The 24595-nt window shown below is 35.3% G+C and overlaps 1 protein-coding gene across 2 annotated transcripts; it reads left to right on the top strand.

Moving 5' to 3' along the window:
- Positions 1-11658: 11658 nt before the first annotated feature.
- LOC123529934 (inactive selenide, water dikinase-like protein) lies at positions 11659-22998 on the top strand. Of its 2 annotated transcripts, XM_045310537.2 has the most exons (8): positions 11659-11753; positions 11850-12093; positions 14516-14619; positions 16982-17131; positions 18033-18145; positions 19862-20052; positions 21491-21703; positions 21881-22998. In XM_045310537.2, the coding sequence occupies exons 2-8, from the start codon at positions 12090-12092 to the stop codon at positions 22063-22065; spliced, it is 960 nt and encodes a 319-aa protein (XP_045166472.1). In that variant the 5' UTR covers positions 11659-11753; positions 11850-12089; the 3' UTR covers positions 22066-22998. The 2 variants fall into 2 exon arrangements, with proteins under 2 accessions (XP_045166472.1, XP_045166473.1); XM_045310538.2 differs by lacking the exon at positions 11659-11753 and having other exon boundaries at positions 11775-12093.
- Positions 22999-24595: the final 1597 nt, after the last annotated feature.

Here is a 24595-nt window from a genome sequence, read left to right as displayed (position 1 = left end):
TTCAATCAAAGAAACATCAAACTATTGGTAACCAATTATAAAACACAAAATAAAAATGTTAATATCATTTTTTCTATGGTGCCTCGAGTAAACGGATTTAATGAGACAGAATTCATACTTCAACATTGAAAAAATAAAGTCGAATGATGAGTTTCTGTTTTGAATTTTGCTTACTCCATTTAAAAATAACCTTAGGGAAGACGTAAAACCTACCTTAATTTCTTCCACAATATATAATCTAAGAGTGAAAGCAAAATAGAGAACTTTAACCGTGCGTAACTCAATATTTTTAAAGATGTGTAACTCTACCCCTTCTGTTTAAGTAGTTAATTCACTTTGAACACCAAAAAATCGCTTATAAGATTCATCTTTTTTCCATTTTTGTACAAAACATCAATAATTAGTCTTGAAAGAAGTAAAAACTTACAAGTAAAAAAGGAAAATAAAGAAGAAAAAATTTGGTCCCAGTAGGGCTTGAACCTACGCCCCCTAAGAATTGCAGTAAAGTAGGTTTATGGTAGGAATTAAATACTCTTCAAAAAGGAGGTTCTCTATTAGTGATCTAATACTTTAAGTCTAATTTACAGTGATTGCAAAGATAGATTAGAAAATAGAAACCTAAATTTATGGTAGTTGGTGGTTTAATCAGAATACCATTTATAACGGTATTCTCAACAAACACATTATTATAAAACCAAACAATGACTTTCCAAAAGTAATTTCTACTTTCTTACAATCAGATGGAAACTCGCTTTTATAATACTTTCTTTGATGTTCATGATTATGAAATAAAGATTTTAAGTAGCTTTTTATGTAATCAAATAACTGCACATTTATTATTATGTCGTGAGCGGTGTCCAACTAGCTTAGAATCTTATGCCAGCTCGAAGATCGAAATTCAACTTCATAACTTATCGAATTTTGATCCTAAGCTACACCTGAAGATCGAAAAACGTCAAATTTCAAAATAGCTTTTAATTTCGGGCCAGCTCAATGACCGAAATTTATAATATTCCAAAAGCCAAATTTCGATCTCGTATTGAATGAACAACCTGTTCCAAGATTGATATTAAAATGAAAAAGACAAATATCGAGCAAGCAATTAGTGTCGAGCCATCTCGAAAATCGTACTTCAAATTTTGAAAAGCTAAATTTCAGTATAATCAGTGTGCCCATACCACGTGACTTTGACGTCATTTTATGGCTAAGACGGCAAGCCAAATTCCGCCGATTCGATTCTTCAAAGTGGCGTAAGTTCTTTATTTCTTGATCAAATATGACCAAATCAAGCGCAGGCTAAGGAAAAAAGTGAGTACTTCACTCACAAGTAAACGGTTTTATCAACAGATGAACAGTTTTGGCCTGAAAACGGGAAAACTGTTTTGTTTAGAGAAAATGAGCATGGTAAGACGGCAAGCAAGGGCCCTTTTTGACAGAAAAACGGATGATTGTACACATCAGAGGTGTCGCACGTATTACCGATTCACAGGAATTTAATGCCGGCTCTGTTGGAGGCGTTAATTGACAAAAATGTAGCCGAATTATTTAAAAACTTTAAAAATCCAAAATATGCTAAGACGGCAAGTCCGCTAAGACGGCAAGTCATTTTTTTATAGTAATATCGTCTATGGAGTCGCATTTCTCTACAAGCGGTCACTGGATGTTTACCAATAGTAGATCATTCTACTTCTTGTCAAAACTATAAAAAAAAAACATCAAAGAACCGTTATATAAGTGAAGTCATATGATGTTTTGAACTACGTTATATGCTTTTTTTGTACAGCTAAATTGTGAGGCTTAATAGATAAATTAAAGGAGAATTATGATTTGCTCTAGCAGGATTGGCATATAAGTGAGAACTGTTCTAGAAATGTTAAGAATTCAAAAGCTACACATGTATACCATCTTGGATGTACCTCTGCGTGTCGGTCTTTAAGATTAAAGTATGTTAAAGCGTTTCGAAAACTAAAGAACAAATATACAGTTGGCAGCAGGCAACAACAAATAATACACATTTTTGACCTAATCAATACTACTTTATATGTTCACAAGTCTGTTGTACATATGTTTGAGTGAATGTTTTCTTGACAAATCGTTATGTATTAAAAATAAGGCTACTTATTAAGAAGAGCCATTTTGTCGACTTCCACAAATCAAAAACACAATTTTCAGATATATAGAATAATGTTTTGACAAATAAGAATCTTATGCTTAACTCAGTCTATAAGCTAGAAGACATGCTTTAAAAAGTATTCCTATGTAGCTGTGTTCAAAATATTGAGTAGAATAGAAAAATCTTATTTTTTTCCCCAAAATTTAACGCGATATCACATATTAAAATAGAAATGGAAACTCCACAGGTCGCTCAACACAACAAAAACGAAAATGTTGCAGGCTCGGTTTGATTGAGCCTGTTCATGGATGGTAGTGGAAATGCATGCTACCGTCCACGCCCTCTAGCCCCGGGTTGAGCAGAACTCAACATTTACACATGCTAAAAGTACAAAAAGCAATTTAGAGACATTCGCAGATGTATTCAAACGATGATGAACATGGAACCTTCGCGTGATACACGTGTTGAGGCGTGTAATTCCATGAAGAGCGGTGTTTGGTCCCCAGATAAAATAAAGGGTTTGCCCCAAACGAGAAAACAATGGGCAGAACTAAACAAACTAGAATTTAGGAAGGGGATCTGAGGTTATGGAGCCTGCGTATCACAGGAACAGTCAAAAGACAAAATTAAAAAAGCAGACACCATATCCAAGGGGTGATTAAACAATACCCAAGGCTATGAAAGCGGGAGTATTGGAACCACCCACAAATACACCAACTTTCACAATTCTTGGAGAAAGGGTTGAATAATTCTACACATTTCTGCAAAATCAACTTCTTGTTTAGCCGAGCCTAATAAAATAAAATGTACTGATGTCACGATTTAACGACCTGTGAAGTTTCCACTTTTTTTCTATTTTAAGTAATCTTGACACCAAAACATTAAAAATGTTGCAACCCTACTTCTTTAATTCATGGGTTCTTGTCTTTAAACTCCACTACCTTGTTAAAATGTTTGTACAAACGACCGACCCTGCTACAACAACAGTAGAAGTCAGTGGGGTCCGCCAAACTGGAAACTAGACCTGTATCTACCCCAAGATCCTGCTGTTTCGACTTCCGTGCAGTTTTGAGATAAGAAAAAGAACCATACACATGAAAATCATCGGAAGAAGACGCAAATGCCCCGTTGATATGCTTTGATTCAATTTTGCTTAAAAGAAATCAAACAGGTTCATTTATCGGGAACACATACTTAGAAACTTCACATCAGGCAAACATCAACATTTGATATACTAAGATAAGATTTATTAATTGAGTCGGAAAGTCAAATTACAAGTAACATTAGCTCTGATGAGATTTTTAACCGACTAGAAATTCTCGTTATGTACTGTTTTGATTCTATTTTGCTTCATAATCTATTTAAAAACTCTGTAGCTTTTACTCTGTTTTATTAACGTTTATCAAAATGACAACTTTCATGTAAATTTTTCAATTAAATAACAATTATAATAATCCGGGACTGATGTAATGTTGTTAAAAGTCATAGTAAAGTACATGTACCCCTAACATCTAAATGTATTCAGGATTTGCAAGGAATGTCAATTATTTATCTTGTAAGTATTAATATAGGTTATTACATTAAATATCGAGACAAATATGTAAGTTAACCAAACGTGTACTTGCATCACGACCATTTTCCTTAAAGCCCTGCTCCCGTCCTACCTTTTAACTTGAATTGTCACTGAAAAAGCATGAAAATCCTGACTATGAACAGTGACGTCTGTCAAAATAGAAACCGAAATGACGCATTCTTTAACCTTATTGTATATGAAATTCTATATGAAATACCTGTGCTTTTGCGTGCTAAAGGTTGGCACGTGGCCGTTAACTGTTACCTATTGTAATCATGGGTTGCATACACACAAAAGAATTTGAATAGCCGCTGAGCAGGGCTTTTACCTGTAACGTGTAGCTTTCCATGTAACAGTGGAGCACTGTAGCAATTAATATACTACATATATAATTATTTATAAAAAGGAAATCTTAAACAAATATTTTGACTCAGCCTTACAGAGATATTAAAACGATAAAGCAAAATGTTAAATAATAACTAATATGAATCAGTCGTTATAAAAACTGTACAAAAATAAGGGTAAAATAAGAATAAAAGGAAGTAATTCAGAAAGAAAATCTATTTTTAAATTAAATAAAGCAGTTTATCATTTAACTTACTCCTACACAGTGATCTCCCTTGTCATTCGAATCAGGACAGGTAGAAAAAATCGCATACAGATCTATATCCTATACAACTAGAAAAAATGATTCAGATCATAATTATGCTGTTTTATTACTGACGAGTGCATTGTGTATTAAGGCTAAACTAGAGAAATCTTTCTTATACGTTTTGAACTATTTTTTTTCATGGCATATTTTTATGCGATTCGGTCACGTCTGAGGTTTTTCTGAATTGTTTTAAAGGAAGACACCTCCGCTTTTCAACTTAGTCATGCTCGATGGATCAACAGACTTAAAAACATAATTTTAATACGAAATGACGCATTCTTTAACCTTATTGTATTTTCATATGTATGAAAATATCAAGCGACTGTAGAACAATGTTCAGAAAACATCAATAAGAATATTTGTCGATTAGCCCGAAAAAACGGGCAAAAACCTTCCTGCGGATTAATCTGTCTTTCAGTGAAAATGGTTAGGCTGATATTTTTGCAAGTTCTGGAATACGGTATATTATAGGTCTAAACCACTTCGTCGGTTCAACCTAAAAATCAATTTAGCAACATCCGATGATGTATTCATTCGGCGATGCATATGGAAATTTCAATGATAGTGTGTAATTCCACCAAAACGGTGTATGGTCCAAAGTAAAAATAATTGTTTTGCCTTAATGAGAAAACAGTGATGATAAACCGTTCATATCTCTTTTGCCCAGCACTAGTGATTTAAGGAGAAGATGAAAGATGATCAATGAATGTCACTGAACTTTTATGTAAGTGTTCATCGAAGGTTCCATGTTCACCGCCGTTTGAATACATCTGCGGATGTCTCTAAATTGCTTATTGTACTTTTAGCATGTGTAAATGTTGAGTTCTGCTCAACCCGGGGCTAGAGGGCGTGGACGGTAGCATGCATTTCCACTGCCGTCCATGAACAGGCTCAATCAAACCGAGCCTGCAACATTTTCGTTTTTGTCGTGTTGGGCAATCTGTAAAGTTTCCACTTTTCTCTATTTTATTTCACAAGCATTGATAAAACATAGTAAAAATGTTACTGACGGACGGATTGATAGAAGGATGGACGGCCTGTAACCACGGAAGTGTTGAATTACGTAAGTTGGTGCAACCAGGTATATCTAATAAAAATGACTTGCCGTCTTAGCGGACTTGCCGTCTTAGCATATTTTGGATTTTTAAAAAGTTTTTAGATAATTCGGCTACATTTTTGTCAATTAAGGCCTCCACAGAGCCAGCATTAAATTCCTGTGAATCGGTAATACGTGCGACTTCTTTGATGTGTACAATCATCCGTTTTTCTGTCAAAAAGAGCTCTTGCTTGCCGTCTTAACATGCTCATTTTCTCTGAACAAAACAGTTTTCCCGTTTTCAGGCTTAAACTGTTCATCTGTTGATAAAACCGTTTACTTGTGAGTGAAGTACTCACTTTTTTCCTTAGCCTGCACTTGATTTGGTCATATTTGATCAAGAAATAACGAACTTACGCCACTTCGAAGAATCGAATCGACGGAATTTGGCTTGCCGTCTTAGCCATAAAATGACGTCAAAGTCACATGGTATTGGCACACTGATAATGCTGAAACTGCGATCTGCTCAAGATTCAAAGATTAAAAATCGTGCAAGATCGGATATATCGAAATTCAAGTTTTTATGCCCCCGGCATCTATTGATGCGGGAGGCATATAGTGATTGTCCTGTCCGTCCGTCCGTTCGTTCGTCCGTCCGAGCCCGCGAAATGATGGTTAAGTGACTTCATAACGGTACTTTCTCTTTGATGTCATTCATTCCGTTCTGTTTATGTGACCTTTTTCTTTTTATGTGACTGATAGAACAATAGAGAGAACAATGGAGGTGTCACATAAATACCGTTTCGTGAGAACTTCCGTCCGTCCGTCCGTACGAGGTTAACCAAATGGGACCGTTTCGTCTAGCATCAATACACCTTACTAGAATGACTTGATACTAATGCAGATGTAACCTGTGACCATTCCTCATCTTCAGACATCACCTGACCTCAGTTTGACCTTGACCTTGAACTTGACCTCGTTTTGGACTTAGGTTGCTTTGTATCGACAAGGATGCCACCGGGGGCATCAAGCGTTTATTGAACACAGCTCCTTGTTAAAAATCTAAATATATTATCCGCGGTATTATATTTCAAGCCTGCTCGAATTTTCAAAGCAATCGAATTTAAAACTGGTACTGAATGTGAAACTATCTTTTAAACAGCCAGCTTCCTGGAAAAACCAGTATTGGTGTCATATGAGAAATCATGTTAGTGACCCCTTTGGTGCTCGAACCCACGACCCCTGGGTTGAGCGGCCGACACATTATCCACTGGACGACCGCTCCCCTCACAATATTTGAATTTCGGTCATCCTGCTGGATCTAATTTCAATTCTGCCTCGAAATTCGACGAATTATTTTTATTTTAATTTCGATTTCCGAGTCTGTGCGAAATTCAATGTAAGCGAAATTCAACATCATCCTTTCAAAATTTGATTTTCTACTTCTAACTTGCCCAAAATATGCCGCCTCAAATTTCAACGTTTCTTTTTTAAATTTTGAACTTCGATCCTCAAGCTGTTTAAAATTGACTATTGGCTATAAACAAATCATATTATGGAGCGTCTACTAAGTTTATAAATCCGTACATGTGTGCTGTTAAGCGGGTGAGAAGATATCAGTCTTTACTGTTAAGGAGCTTAAATTCCGTAAGAACTGACGGACACATACGAGAATGTTCGAGTCTTTCCGATAAGGAAAATAAAACCTAAACTCATCCGCAAAATGCTTAAAAAAGACCATTTTCTTCTTCACCTAGAAAACTGAAATTAGTATGAAACAATAGCTAAATGAATATATATTACTAAGTCGTTTGCAAAGGTCTTTAAGCGCACATAAGAATCTATTTATTCTTTGTTAAACAGAAGAAATTTCAGCAAATTATCCATATTTTACTATGTTTCTAATTGTATTAGACAGACGTAAAGTATACGCAAAAAAGACCATTTTCTTTTAAATTCATTTTAAAAATAAAATATTCATAAGAAAGACAATGCATTGAATATTATCACATCGTTTGCAAAGCTAAAATACCTAATGATTGCGATACTACTAAAAACTGTAGTACGAAGATCAGCATTTTGATGTTGACAACGATGAGCAGTTTCATCTTCTCGACAGTTACAAGGAGTTTAAGAAACACAACTGACAAGAGGCGATGGCGGACGCCCAAACGGACCAAAGCTCCAAAAGCCAGATACCGTTGCTGTGTTTTTCTGGACCCCTGTTAGATGAAAATGCATCAGGTGTTCCAAATGGAACAGCCTGTTTGTCCATGTAGGTACGTACTCCATCGCTTTTTTTCTTTCAACAATGGACAAATTGGAGTATATCTGCCGATAATTGTCGGTTCAAAAGCGCAGATGAGCTTATATTGTACCTTTGTTTGCTGTCTTGCCGACTTTAAATAAATCTTATCATGGCTTATCTTAATTACTAGGTAATTAACAATTTTACAATGGAAGAAACCAGGACAAATGCATCGGAATAGTTATTCCCAACCCTCGGGACAGCTTGGATAAAAAACCTCGCTAACGCTCGGTTTTCCTTTCCACACTGTCCCTCGGGTAGGGAAAACTCCGTCTTACACTGGCAGGCATGTAAGATCCTTATGGACTAAAGACATGGTTAGAAAACCGATGCTCTGTAGATCATTGTTCACATGCCTTAGTGAGCAGCGTGTAATAAAACAAACACGAGTACCAAAATATACAAAAATGCCCTAGATCTATTTTCATTCTTAATTTTCTGTAAATTGCTAACAGAATTTAATATCTCAGTACTAATTCAGATTTTACAAGAATTAGAAACGTTTATTAAGCGGTCAAAACAATAAGATGAATGATTCAATTCCACTTTTAACAAAAAAATGCACAATTTACATGCTGGTAAACAAATGTATCTTAACATGTTTTGTTTTGGTTTTGTTTTTCAGAGAAAAATAAAGAATACGGGATTTTCGATCTTCAAAATTTGACAAAATTATGCCTTACCTAAATCTATTATAAAGCATTCAATCTGATTCAGAAAACAATTTGAGCAATTTTAAACTGTCTACTTAAATTGTCCAATGTTTAAGTTACAAGCTCACGCCATGTACCCGGATAATCTTAACTCTGTTCAGCGACCCTAACTCAGTGCCAACATGGCGGATGTAAAGCCGATACAACTTTGTTTTCTGTGTAATTACGATGTATAAAGGAAGTTTCTGTTGTTATATCTACCTTCATTGATCAAGTATATATTTATTTCAAAATGTATCATGTTAAATATATCAATCCTTGTGTTTTCAGGTGGAAAAACGACGAACAAGGCAACTTTTTCAATGAAAACTTTTACAAAAAATCTGTAAAAATACTTCTATGCTTTTGATGCCTCGACTATTTTGTTGTTTGAAAGCAAAGATGTACTGCTTTATAGGCCCGTTTACACTATGTTGTTAACCCACTACATGTTGACACAATACATGTTCAAATGTACTGACAGCGAGAAAAGGGATAAAAACCTAACTTTGATTTGATAAAAACCGAACTCAGTTTACATGAGGAATGGATAAAAACCTAACTTACACGAAATTGCGTGACGGGTAAACACCTAATTGACTAGTATTCTATAGAAATGAATGAGTTGACATGTACATGGTCTGATTATTGTAAACATTACTTTATAAGCGGTATTGTCTTCAAACTTTGTCATTAATTTTACAAGATGTTATATGTATGCCCACTACAGTCAAATATTTTTTCATAATTTTAATATCATGCAAATAGCAATGTTTGGAAAAGTCTGGATAAACCCTCAAAAATCAAAAATAACTCAGTATAAAAGTCAAAATTATTATATCTATATAAGAAATTATTTAATACCACCGATGTTCGAAGTTCTGTAGTCCCCAGCCCTCTCTCCTCCATCTCTCTCTCTCTCTCTCTCACACACACACACACACACGCACGCGCGCGTGCGCGCACACACACACACACACACACACACACTGTTTCAGAAGAATTGTGTTTGTTTCAAATCTTGTATATCGTATAGTGTAAGAGATTTTTATAGAGGTGCTAATGGAATATTTTTGATATTGTTTAAATTGGATTAGATTTATGATTAATTATTAAATATGATATTTTTCAGACGGTAAATATGGAAGAAAAGTGTGTGCGTGTGTGGTGTGGTGGGGGGAGTGATGCATGGACTGACGGGACAGGGGTGTGGGTATCCTTACATTTTTCACTTGTCCACGGACACTTAAAAATCCACTTGTCCATAGTCAAATTTCACTTGCTCTGATTTGTAATATTAATTAAACCTTCATGAAAGCGCATATAGACTGGAGATCGAGTTCTTTATTTATGACAATAAAATAGAAAAGCATATCACAGTAACTGTGGTAAAAATAAGCTGTTGAAATATTTGCCTTTTAACGTTTATAAAGTCTGAAATCGCGTAAGCAGTGTTCGGGATCTTTTGGGGTCATGCCCGAAACACTGCCCACGCAATGGTGCAAAGCCAGATGAATTCAGAGAAAGACTCTTAAAACGTTCCGACTTATTTTAGTCATACTTGCGATCTCTGTGTGCTTTTGATTTTAATTTGGCTGACTACTGGCTCAAATATTTCCTTTTGACAGTGACTTATTGTCTCAGCAGTTGGAAGTCTACTTACAAACTTGTCATAATACTTTTTTTAAGTTGTTTACGTTTCTGATGTCTTTAAATGTCCTTTTAGTTCTCTGTGTGTAACCCTTGTTTCCTTTTTTAGTTTTAGTTACAGAATGCTATATGCTGATGATGCAAATATTTTTCTTCAGCTACTTTAAGTAGTTCTTATGTTCCCTTTAGCATGTATATGATTTCTTCTTTTATGTTTTTTTTTCTTTTAAATGCATGTTGTAAAATGTGACTCTTCTTATTTTTGTGTAGTGTCAGCTAATCTTATTTTATGTTGCTTTAACTGTGCTAAATCTGTATGTGGTAAATCACTTTTTCCTTTTATTTGCAAGTACCTATGTGCTATTTTGTTTTAATGCGCTGTAACATGTATGTGATAATTTGTGATTTGTTTCTTATCTACTTAGAGCCAGATGCTTTATTTGTTTTAATGTGCGTTAACATATTTGCATTTTATTACAGCTGTTTTACTTATGTTGAGCTTATTAAGATGACTGTGTTTGTCGGAAAATAGCTTTAAGCTAGTGTTATATGTTTATACTTATCCGACGTTAAATAAATCTTCTTGTATCTAAATCTTCTCTATTTTACCGAGTTACAGTGTGCGCGACACCTAGTCAAAGAACCCATTATCTTTATCACCTCCATACACTTGAAGCAACACACAATCTAAATGATATTTTATGTTTTCTCATTTTATAACTGAAAAAGTATGCTTGTCCGCGGGCACAAAGAATGAAAAATGCACTTGTCCGCCGGCAAAAAATCACGGCAGGGGTGGGTAGATCAAAGAACTTCGAGCATCAACAGTCCATAAAAAGCACAGACGGACAACCGTTTTCGTTTGGTTAGGTGTTTATCCATTTTAAGTTTGTATTTATCCAGCACTGTTTCCTATACCAGTTAGGAATTATCCCCAAATTTAAACCTACCTCATAATCAATACAATTTTTAAGCTATAAAAATCAATTTCAAACTTTGATACTGTTAAACATTGTCAAAGAGAAATTTATGGAACTAATACATTTAATAAGTAAGGTCTTACTGCAATTTCTGGTACTTAAAAACAGTTAGAAACATAAAACATGTTCATTTTGGAGACTTTTTTGAGTACATTTTAATGAATTCCAGCCACATAATGTGACATTTCGATTGAAATATTTAGTACACAAAACATGTTATCAATAAAGGATATTATGACTATCAAAAGTTTTACGCTAACATTGCATACTCACATAAAAACATGAAAAAAAGACAAGGAAATTAACTACATACATCGTCTTTCTGTCAGCCATGTTGGCACTGAGTTAGGGTCGCTGAACAGAGTTAAGATTATCCGGGTACATGGGTGAAGCTGCTTTATTTTCATGTGCTATGAAGCACATGCTTTATAAGGACCTATATCGCAGCACATGTAAAAATAATATTGGTCAAAAGACGCTCCAGGATTTTAAGAACAAATATTAGCATTAGGCTGAAAAGTGTTAATATTCGCGCTAAGACCCTTTGACAAAGTTAAATGTGCTAGTCTGTCAATTACAATATCGAATCTAAGCGTTAAAGGGCAAGTATCTTTAAATACATTAACAACTGATCCCCATGCTGTCACGTGACTGAAAGAATCACGTTAAACTTATCGACATCCGGGCATTTGCAAGTGCGCGTCACACAGTTTAGGGAGGTCGCCATATTTTACAGCGCAGTACAAAGAGTGTGCTCCGTGATCTAATATTTTTTGTCGTTTTTGAGACTTTTTCAGCTGATTTTTTTAATGTTTTGAGTAACTTATTGATCTTTTCGATTTCAGATCTCATCCTGACGCATGGCAATGGAACCTGCACCCGCAGTTGCACTGCGCCGTCCGTTTGATCCTGCGGCACATGAGTTGGATCCTAATTTCCGACTCACAAAGTTTGCTGACCTGAAGGGATGAGGGTGTAAAGTCCCTCAGGAAGCACTGCTCAAGCTTCTTGAGGGGCTCCAACAGGACAGCAATGCCCAGGCTCAGGAACAGGCGCATTTCCAATATGTGGCCCAGATCCCGCGCATGGGTAAACATTTTCATCATTTTTTTATGCGATTTGTGCGCCATTGTCGGAAATGAACTTAGTAAGAGTAATCTCATCTAGCTTTCTGACAGGGTATTTGTAAAGGGAACAAAATATGCATAACATTACGTCTTATATACTTATTGAAAAGTTAACAGCATGTTGTGAACTGTGTTTTGTAAATTTTGCATAAAGATGCAAAATTTACTACGCTTCCTTTCGAACTATATGTTACAAATATGGCGGACGGAGAAATGCCGGTGTCACGTGATGTCTGGTTTGGATTCACGTGGTGTCTATTTATAGGTTTAAATGTTGTTTACATTTGAATACTTAATTTTGATTGATATTTTATTCCCGATATCATTGCTAATTTACCAGTACACTTTACAATTTACAAAACACTTTAATGTGCTAGTAAAAAATTCACCTATCATAAGCTGATGCATTTGAATGATTAATTTAACAAGTGATTTCTGTCCTACTGGTTGGTGACCCAGATTCAGACAATTTTACAACCTTTTCAGCTGTCATATTTTTTTTTTTAATGCAAGATCCATGAAATGTTACCTGAATCGAGTTCAGTTCTTCAGTGTCGCAAAACGCAAATTTGTTTGTATCTAAAAATAATCTGAACACGTCACTGAGGCCCGAAAGAGGGTACGTAAATTTAATGTTTTAGCGTGTTGCAGGACCCTGACATCGGACAGTAGAAACACGCTTATCATCAAAGATATTTCAACCAATATGGGAGGCTACCTCGGTGTTGTTTTGACTTGAAACTGTGAGAGTTTCCTCCCATTGATTGATTTTTTGACATGACCCTGCTTATTAAATTTATCTTTTCCATTTTTTCTAAATAACTTAAGAAATAAATAATGGCCATTACAGAGTTCTGAAAAAAAATATGAATGGTGCACCAAAAATCGCGTTGGTGGGCCTTTGGCATGCCAGGAAGTCTAAAAATCAAACCCGATAACGATCGCTAGTCTTGCACGGTAGATAGACATACCTCCAGGGGAGATCACTGCGATGGGTTTGAAAAAATAATGTGTTGTGATAATTGCACCATTATTGTATCAAAATGGCGACCGCACCGAAAGGAAAAGCGATTTTTCACGAATTTTTCAGTCCTCCTGCCCCTAAGAAAATGAACCAGACTTAAGTTACACTGGGGAAAGATACAAATACAAATGATATGTTGAACAAAAGCGACGATTCAACTAGAATTAGCGCTGAACTTTAAACAACAACCTCGGATTCACAGAGTTATCCAACCACCACCCAGTCAAGTCATTTGAGTAAACCGAAAATGGTAAAAAGTAGAGTAAATTGTCTGACAAACTGAGCTTTCATAAGAACTTCAGAATGGCCACATGTTTTCAGGGTAGATGGGACATGGGCCCATTATACTGAAAACCTCGGCAGAACTCTGCCATTGTGTACTGGAAAATTTTTATTTAAGCCTGTCACTATTTACCCATTTTGATGATGATTTTAAAACCAGCAATTTCTCATCTGCATTTAGCAGATTGTAGATGAGTACCCCTTGAATAACGTTTGGGCCTCAAAACAAGTGTGCGCACTGAAAGCACATGCAACTTCCCCTGCGAGAGCTGTCACAACATTTCGTGAACAAATGTAAATATTCCAATTTTGTAAGTTTTACTTACCGATTTGCAGTTGTTGCAGTGGATGTTGCACATCAAGCAAGCGTCTGTGCACTTGTCAGCAAATGATAAAAAAGAACGTCGAAATAAAGCTGATGCGACTGTCTGGGTTTCTAGGTCGTCCGAAATTCTGGGTTGCCAACCAGTATAGATATTGTTCAGTCATATTTTAATTGATTTGAATTAAAGGTGTTTTTAATTCATGGGTTTAAGAAAAATATGTATAGGTTTGAGTAATACTAATAGCATTCTATGTTTACATTGACATGTTAATTGCATATAAGAAACAAAGGGAAGTAACTTGAACAATTGGAACCAGATGTGTCTGTCACTAAGTGTGGTTTCAGCATTTATTCCACTGAACTGCAAATTTAAGCAACATGAACATCTAAGTAAAATACAATGATAAGACAAAATTACTGCAGTCAATACTGTTTTATTCTTCTCGTAGGATATTTACAAATAAATCTTGTGAAGTAAAAATATTCCTTTTGTTTCGATATTGATATGGATGTGGTCACAGTTTTAAATGATGATTTGTATTGGTTCACAAAGATCAGTTTTGATATGCTGTCAATTTGTTAAAACCTTTTTATTAATGAAAAAACTAAAATAAAATTGGCCTAGTTTCTATAGGTTGACCCCTGATAGACTGTGGAAGTGTGAGAAAGTTTTCAGTGCTAAATAGACGAAAAACAAGATTTTTTATGGAAGGAAATTATATTATTACTTGCATCAATGTTTCTGTTTTATAGGGATTGGTATGGATGCTTCGGTGACTCCACTTCGTCATGGTGGTTTGTCCCTTGTGCAGACAACAGATTTCTTTTATCCATTGGTGGATGATCCCTACATGATGGTAAGTATGATAATCTTGCAGTTTCCATTCTATTTGATTTATTGTGATTTATTTGGATCAACATTATTTAAACAATACGTAACTTATGTTTGTTATGTTGGCAAATTCTGCAATATCATAATCTTGTTAGTCCCTTTACAAAATGAAATGTATCTACCTCAGTTCCCATTCTTTCATTTTGTAAAAAGCGCAGACTGTAACAAGATTATGATGTTGTTACTGACAAAAATTGATTTCTGTTAAAATAGGCTATGTGTCACCAGTAAAACTCTAGGTAATTGTTCTAAACAAATGAAAGTTGAATTCTGAAAAATAGTATTGTAGCATGTTCATTCTTTGTATTTGGGTGTCATTCTTTGCACTTAGGAGAAACCTGTACGAAACATTTTGTTGATTACATCACATATATTACAATTATTTTATTTTCTGAATGTATCATTAATATTGCATTACAATTACATCGACAATGTAATGCATTACAGAATTTGTACACCAGTATTTTAGCTCAACTAAGCTTGAAGAGCACATGGTGAGTCAGCGATTGTTTTCCTTCTTTATAAAGTACCCCTAAAAGGACCGTTTCCCAATTGAAAAATGCAATCTTTTTTCCCAGTTATCATCAAAAAATTCCCCAGATGACCAAATTAAGTTTGCATTTTGATGATTGCAGAAGGAAAACTTAGTTACATTGACATTCACCATGATTAACCATTTAAACAGTTTGTTTGGTGCTATTTTCATGGAATTAAAGGAAGAAGCATTCTAAATGATGTTATTAATTAACTTTAAAAATTCCCAATCTGAGTAAAAACCCTGCTATTTTTCCCAATTTATCCGGTACCGGACCTTTTCCCAAAAGGGCTAAAAAATCACTGTGAGTTTTAGGATTCTTGTCTGTTCAGTGTCTTTTAAAAGAACATGTCCTAATCACCAATTAATTTTTTTTTTCAAACAAATTAATTTAGACTTCAGATGTCCTCAAGTCTAGGTCATCCATGCTGAATTCAGAAATCTTATCACAATTCACAGGCCTGATTAAAAAAGCAATACAGAAATGTTCTTCAGCTAACCCATTACAAAATTACTTCTAATCATAAGGCTAAGTCAAGAGTGATTGTACTCTTCCTAACTTCTGTAAATGTGCTTATAGTTGTATATAAAATAGGCACCTGGCACAAAATTCAGAGACTCAAATGGTTCATCTTTGCGCTGTTACACTAACTTCAGTGGACAAAACTCGAACACTGGTTTTACTCATCAAAGAAAAATATGGACAGAAATCCATTATTCAAATTTCGACCTTTACTTTTGACGTTGGGAAGATAGTCTCAATGAGATGAATATTTAGGTTTCATATATATCATTCATTTGGTTCACAACCCTACTAAAACTTCCACCATTTAAGCAGTGAAACTCTGATGAGCAACCTAGAGCTATCTTGGACCTCTTGTTTAAAAATGTTTATGTTGGTAGATCATGGATCATATGAAACATGTAATCCTGAATTTCAATACAATGAAGTTCTTTCAAATAAAATTTCATCAGTTGGGCCTGTTATTGCCAAAATTATGAAGTGGCCAGGGCCTAGTCATTGCATGTTACAAATATTTTAGAATGTTGTGAAAAAATTAAGTGTAATTTATAAAATCAGGAAATCAAAGAAATTGTACAGATATATAGGGTTAATCAATAACTTGTGAACCGCCTCGGTAGACTAGTGGTATAGCGTCTGCTTCGAGTGCGGGAGGTCGTGGGTTCGATCCCCGGCCACGTCATACCAAAGACGTAAAAAATGGTACTAGCAGCTTCCTCGCTTGGCGCTCAGCATTAAGAGGGCAGTGCTAGGACTGGTCAGCCCAGTGTCAGTATAATGTGACTGGGTGGGGTATCATGTCACGTGTCTACGGCATCATATTCCAGTGAGGCAGCACTATAAAGTTGGGCATTGTGCTCACTGCTACAAGTAGACACCGTCGTTCATATGACTGAAAAACTGTTGAAAAAGACGTTAAACCCGAACACACACACGCACGCACAATAACTTGTGATCTGAAACATTTTTTAGTGAAGAAGAAAAAAACAAAATTGCTAAAACTCTAAAAATGTTAAAGGGATGCTGTTTGCTCTAATCTGGATTATCAGCAATTTTATCAACTGAATAAATTTTACTTCCATTTCTCGGTTCTCCTCTAAAAGACAAAGTCAAAAAAATTCTCTCTTTTTTTGGCTATCAAAACCCTAAATACATGTATTATATATTTATTTATTAACATTTTCCTTGATCTAAAGCTGGAAACAACCACAGATGTGTTTATTCATCATTATGTTGGTTTTCATACTTTATAGAACAACAAAATTTCAGGGCAAGATAGCTTGTGCAAATGTATTGAGTGATCTCTATGCAATGGGAGTGACAGACTGTGACAACATGCTGATGTTGCTTGCAGTCAGTCAAAAAATGTCTGAGAAGGAACGAGATGTTGTGGTGCCAATGATGATGAGAGGATTCAAAGTGAGTAATCACATTATTTTATTAGATACTATTCTTTGATTGATGTACATTTTTTATAAGGAATAGGAGGTGCTCCCATTCTGCAGGTGCACATAGTAATTTATTGCCTTGTTGAAGCCTGCAGTATATTATGAGTACTAAGTTTAAGGTCTGATGCAAAGAATAATTAAAGTCATTATTTAAATGCATAAATGATGCATTTTAGTTTGTCAAAACTTCTTACCTGCATGTACGGTGTATATTTTATATCATTACTTCAAGTTAAACCTCTATATAAGCTAAAATCAACATTATTTTCTGAAAATTGCTGAACCGTCCAAAATATATGGTCATTATTGACTATTAAATCAAAGTTTGTGGTCTGAATCAGCCAAAATATATGGTAATTATCTACTTTTATTCAAAGTATGTGGTCTGAATCAGCCAAAATATTAGGTCCGAATCAGCCATGGTCCGAATCAGCAGAGAAATGTACGTAGATTTTTTTATTCTTTAATTTGGCTGAAAGGTTATTGCCCCATTAATGTGAAATAGCTTTTTTGTCAAATAAAAGCATTATTTGTCAAGTGGAATAATGGAAACTTCAAGTGATTACACTTAACACCACAGAATAAAAAGCTAATTTGACATCACTGTACATGCAATCTTTGAAAGTTTAGAAGTTGGTAAGTTACTTTACATTAACATAAGAACAATGTAAGTGGAGGGGTATATTTAATAAATTATTTAATTGTCAATTCTGTTTGATACAGGTCTAAATTAAATTCCACATCTAGACACACATCTTGCTTAAATTTACTATGTATTTTATTTTTTACTAACTATACTTTGTAAAATATTCTCTGCATCCCGTTTATTTATTTGATTTTGAATATGTCTTTTTTTTGTCTTCTCAAAACAGGATCTGGCAGAGGAAGGTGGAACATCGGTCACTGGTGGCCAGACTGTGCTGAATCCCTGGTTAACTGTAGGTGGAGTTGGCACTACTGTTTGTCAGCCTAATGAATTCATCATGTAAGCAAAACTTAAAATGTTTATAACATTAAATCCTTTCAGTCTGTATTTGTATATTTTTAGCTTGACTATTTGACTGGTTAAGATAATTATGTATGTATTAAACTTATTTCTTGATATCTCCATTCACTGTGATAGTCTTACATGCATTGAAACTTCACACAGTTGTTGCCTTTTCAAAGTTGCCACTGGTATAAAGTCAGATATCTCTGTTACTATCAAAACTATCAACTTGAAACTTAAATTATTTATTTTCTATCAAAGTCTGCACCAGAAGAAACAATCCCCATAACTCTGGTTTGAATTTTGACAAAGTTATGCCCATTTTTAAAGTTTTTGATAAAGTCAAATATCTCTGTCACAATAAAAACTTTTGATTTGAAACTTAAAATGGTTATTTACTATCAAAGTCTGCAAAAGGAGAAACAATCCGCATAACTCTTATATATTTGATTAAGACCCTTTTACTGGCAAAGCTCTAATTCAGAGCTTGGTTGCTCATCCAGTCTTAGGGTCAATATATGGGTCCCTTATCAAAAAGTTAAAAACTACTGTTTTTAACCCTAAAATGAAAAAAATATATATATTTGGAAAAAAAAATTTTACTGTTTACTGATACATTGAAAAGGTGCCTATGTTGCCATAACGCTATGGAGGTTTACTAGAATACTTTGTGGAACAACCAAAATGTTCAGTTCAGTAACAATGCATGCTACCTTGCTGTCATTTACACATTGGGCATTTAGAAAATAGTAAATGATGTTATTCTGCCTAATCTGCTGCCTAAAATAACTTACAGTTAAACTCAGTCGCCAAATACGGCATAGGTTTTCTACTATAATTTTGCAACAAAATGGCCGATCGTCACTGATTGTTATTTTACAAGTGTCTGAACAAGTTGGCGTGTTTGAATTTAAATGCAAGTTATTTAAGGCTGTTGGCTAGGCAGTCGGTAGACCAATCAGTTTCTGGATGATAACTCAAGAATGCTTGGGCCTAGGATCATTAAAGATGATAGGGAGGTTGGTCATGACCAGCAGATGACCCCTATTAATTTTTGGGCAGAGGACAGTTAAAAAGTTACTAGATGATGACTTGAGAACGCTTGGGCCTAGGATCACGAAAATTAATAGGGAGGTTGATCATGACCAACAGATGACCCCTATCAGATTTTGAAGTCAGTAGGTCAAAGTCACATTGACCAAGAACAGTAGAATTTTTTTTTTGATACATAACTAGAGAATGCTTTGGTCTTTGATCACATTTGATACCAAGGTCACTTATGATTGGTAAATGACCCATAATGATTGATTTGAGGTCAGTACGTCAAACATCCAGTGCACAGTGACCAAATAATTTCTGTTCCTAGTGCAGTTACTGAATGCATCGTGGGGGACATTTTGTTTTCTTTGAGCTCTTGTTTATGCAGTTTTCATTTTTAACATTTTTACCGACAAAGTTTTGAATTGTCTAAGTCCTACAACAGTTCATTTATTAAGACGTTAAAAAGGAAAAATAAAAAAAATTGTGGCTATGTGTACACAAATTTTTTTAGGTCAATAAGGAATTAGAATTTGACTTCTTAATAGTGGTATGGTTGTAAAGTTATCATTTAAATAGAATGCGAGTAGTCTTCTAGAAAGTTTGTGTTCAATAGTAGCACAACGTAAGATTTTGTTTTATCAGAGTCAACTGTATCACTGTGTTGTATTTAAGGCCAGACAATGCAGTCGTTGGAGATGTTCTTGTCTTGACTAAACCTTTGGGAACACAAGTTGCAGTCAATGCTTACCAGTGGTTAGACCAGCCAGAACGCTGGAACAGAATTAAACTTGTAGTCACAGAGGACGATGTTAGGAAAGCCTATCAGCGTGCAATGTTTAGTATGGCAAGACTTAACAGAACAGGTAATGTCCAGTAGTCCGAAAATAATATGCATAGTTTCTTACAACATAATTTTTCAGACTTGGTGAGATCATTCTCTCTCTGGTTGAACATTCACCCAGGCAGTTTTATTAGCTCATCTGATTTTTTGAAAAAAATTGACGAGTTATTATCATCACTTGATCGATGTCGGCGTTGCCTGGTTAAGTTTTATGTTTAGGTCAGTTTTTCTCCTAAACTATCAAAGCTATTGCTTTGAAACTTGCAACAGTTGTTCACCATCATAAGCTGACCCTGTACATTAAGAAACATAACTCTGTCCTGCTTTTTGCAAGAATTATTGCCCCTTTAGGACTTAGGAAATATCAGATTTCTTGGTTAAGTTTTATGTTTAGGTCAGCTTTTCTCCTAAACTATCAAAGCTATTGCTTTGAAACTTGCAACAGTTGTTCATCATCATAAGCTGACCCTGTACATTAAGGAACATAACTCCATCCAGCTTTTTGCAAGAATTATGGCCCCTTTTGGACTTAAAAAATATCAGAGTTCTTGGTTAAGTTTTATGTTTAGGTCAACTTTTCTCCTAAACTATCAAAGCTATTGCTTTGAAACTTGCAACAGTTGTTCACCATCATAAGCTGACCCTGTACATTAAGAAACATAACTCTTTCCTGCTTTTTGCAAGAATTACTGCCCCATTTGGACTTAGAAAATCAGATTTCTTGGTTAAGTTTTATGTTTAGGTCAGCTTTTCTCATAAACTGTCAAAGCTGTTGCTTTAAAACATGCAACACTTGTTCACTATCATAAGCTGACCCTGGACAGCAAGAAACATAACTCTGTCCTGGTTTTTGCAAGAATTATGGCCCCTTTTGGACTTAGAAAATCAGATTTCTTGGTTAAGTTTTATGTTTAGGTAAACTTTTCTCCTAAACTATCAAAGCTATTGCTTTGAAACTTGCAACTGTTGTTCACCATCATAAGCTGACTCTACACATCAAGAAACATAACTCCATCCTGCTTTTTGCAGGAATTATGGCCCTTTTTGGACTTAGAAAATCATGGGTAGGACAATTTTTCTATTATACAAAAAAATCAGATGAGCGTCAGCACCCGCAAGGCCGTGCTCTTGTTAAATGTATTATTTCAAGAATTTGTTTTAAAAAGATCAGATTTGTTTGAAATTCATTTCTGCAAAATCAGGCTCTGCAAAGAAAAAGAATTCATCATATGCTGTAACAATAAAGATGCAGGTTTTTCATTTATTGATCACAGTCGGTACTTCCATTTCAAATTCTCCAGTATAAAGCATACAATGTATGCCTTGATGAAAAAATTAGGTACACATTATCATATATAATATATAGATCCTTTGAAACTAGGTAGTGGACCTTATTTACATCATCATTTGACTATGTATTGTTAAGATGCACAAGATTATTACAAGGTATTTATCTACAGCTGCCAGGCTGATGCACAAGTTTAATGCGCATGGTGCCACTGATGTGACAGGCTTTGGCTTGCTGGGTCATGCGAAGAATCTGTCCTCTATCCAGAAGAATGAGGTTTCATTTGTGATCCATAACTTACCAGTAATTGCTAAGATGGCAGCCATCAGTAAGGCATGCGGGAACATGTTTGGTCTTCTACAGGGACAGTCAGCTGAAACCTCGGGTTTGTTTCTCTACTTTCTCATTCTTTGAAAATGCTACCCTAACTGTTACTATTGCTTCAAATTATTTTTTTCATAGCATTATTATTTGACTTTGAACAGAATTAAAAAAATCTTAAAAACGATGTAATTTAACATTATCATAGCAGTCTGCATATGATTCCACTCTGGTATTGCAGGAGGACTGTTGATAGCGTTGCCAAGGGAACAAGCTGCAGCCTTCTGCAAGGATATTGAAAAACAGGAGGGGTACCAGTCTTGGATCATCGGTATTGTAGAGAAAGGGAACCGAACAGCACGCATCATTGACAAACCGCGAGTTATTGAAGTACCTGCCAAAGACCGGGAAGGGGAACTGTGGTAGCAGATGCCCAGACATTTTAAAGACTACAGTCATGTGTATATAAACATTCCTTCATGAAGCTTCTTTATAAAAGTCCATTTCATTTAACGACTTACTAAATCCATTAGTTTTTTTTAAACGTTAAATATGAGAAAGGAGAATGTGGAAGAGCAGCAAGAAAGCAACTTCTCTAGATTTTAGTTACAGCATTGAATTTGTTTTTCTCCTAGGCCTATACTTCCTGTTTATAAGTATTATTTAGTTACTTTGTTAGTTACTTTGTTACTATCTTGTCAGCTGAATGAATTTATATAAATTAAGCATTATATTGTTACTTTGTACATGTTGTAGTAGAATACCAAAATTCATTTGGTAAACTATGCTATTCAATCTACTGATCATGTCAATATTCTTCACCAACATATGTTTGTTTTGTATGCTTACAATAATTGGCTTTCTTCATTATACTTTTTCATTGTAGTCATTTCATGTTTTTTTTTTTTTGAGTACTGACAGTGTATGAGATAGACAGTTGTTCCCAAATTTCACCACCATATCCTAGATCTTGTTGTTCAGCATCGTATCGAACATCTGGCAAATGTTGGATACATTCTGCACATCAAACTTTGATATCATTATCACCAGGAGCCATCTTTGGTGTACAAACGTGGAGATTTTGAGCAGGTCTTTCACTGATGTACAACATTGATGAGATTCCTTCAGTGCTACTTCATGTGCCATTTCTCTCTGTTTGACGGCCCTTCAGAAAAATACTTCATGTGGAGGTAACTGAAGAGTCTGAGCAAAGGTAGAGGAGTGGATACAGGGAGTGATACTGTACCCATCCTCATTACAATTCAACCATTTTCAGTGGGAACTTCTTTTATATTTTCACATCGTCATATTCAGCTCTGTCAAATCTTTGTTTAAGAAAAGTAAAAAGCCAAGGAAGTATTTCTGTTGTTGTGTTTTATATGATTGTAAATGATAATTTACCAAGACTTGATTGATACCAATCTTAAGCATAAAGTATGTATGTATGTCCAATAGGGAGCTTCTGATGAAGAGGTAATTAGAAGAAAAACTAGGAAAGTTATTGCAATGCCAGTCTCGCCACTTACTTTTCATGCATGACAATATTGACCTAATTTTTGGAAGGGTTGAGTCAAGTGATGACCAGTGCTCGGAATTTGCATTTGCCTGTATTGACTAAGCAGCAGCAGCATCCAGTTTCCACTTGAAATGTTTATAGGCATAATATCACCGTCTGACTTCTAGTCGAGTCTTCTGGAGTTAATTAACTTTGCAATGACCTCCACATGAATTCACCTTTGAGATTACAAAGCAAGTTTGCAGATCGACTTTCATAACCCTAACAGAATTGTTCCATCTTTTTGAGTAAAATCATTGCAAAATTGTTTTTCCTTGAACAACACTTGGCCAAAGAACTTACTCCATTAGAACTTCAAATGAATCTTTGCAGCAAGTTGGGGTCCAAAAATTTTATCTCTTGTCACCTGAATGAAATGATCAGAGCTATTGGTATACGTGAATGGTACAACATCTGTTGTAAAATTTCATTGGAAGAGTTGCTGTAATTTTTCTTGACCAAAAAAACAACAACCTAAGCTATCTTTAGAGTTCACCTGTCGTGTAGTGACAAGGTGAGCTTTTCTGATTGTTCTTCTGTCCACAATTTCTTGTTTGCTGTTTTGGCTTGTGAACACGATAGAGACCACATTTTACAATCTATTTTATTAGCTCACCTGTCACATAGTGACAAGGTGAGCTTTTGTGATCACCCGTCGTCAGTCCGTGCATCAACAATGTCTTGTCTGCACGATAGTGGTTTCATTTATGATTTTATTTTAACCAAACTTGCACACAACTTGTATCACCATAAGATCTTGGTTCCTTTCTTGAACTGGCCAGATTCCCTTATGGGTTCCAGAGTTATGGCCCCTGAAAGGGCCAAAATTAGCTATTTTGACCTTACCTGCACAATATCGGCTTTATTTATGATTTGAATTTAATCAAACTTGCACAAAACTTGTGTCACCATAAGATCTTGGTTCCTTTTCTGAACTGGCCATATCCCATAATGGGTTCCAGAGTTATGGCCCCTGAAAGGGCCAAAATTAGCTGTTTTGACCTTGTCTGCACAATAGCAGCTTCATTTATGATTTGATTTTAACCAAACTTGCACACAACTTGTATCACCATAAGATCTTGCTTCCTTTCTTGAACTGGCCAGATTCCACCATGGGTTCCAGAGTTATGGACCCTTAAAGGTCCAAAATTGGCTATTTTGGCTTTTGCAGCCATATAGAGACTTCATTTATAGTTTTATTAGCTCACCTGTCACTCATCACATAGTGACAAGGTGAGCTTTTGTGATCACCCGTCGTCTGTGCGTCCGTCAGTCCGTCAACAATTTCTTGTCTGCACGATAGAGGTTTCATTTATGATTTTATTTTAACCAAACTTGCACACAACTTGTATCACCATAAGATCACGGTTCCTTTCTTGAACCGGCCAGATCCCATTACGG

The sequence above is a fragment of the Mercenaria mercenaria genome, chromosome 13, assembly GCF_021730395.1.
Source record: "Mercenaria mercenaria strain notata chromosome 13, MADL_Memer_1, whole genome shotgun sequence".
In the NCBI taxonomy this organism is placed as follows: domain Eukaryota; kingdom Metazoa; phylum Mollusca; class Bivalvia; order Venerida; family Veneridae; genus Mercenaria; species Mercenaria mercenaria.
Note: the sequence above shows the minus strand (reverse complement) of the source record. Positions and strands in the feature narration are given on the sequence as shown.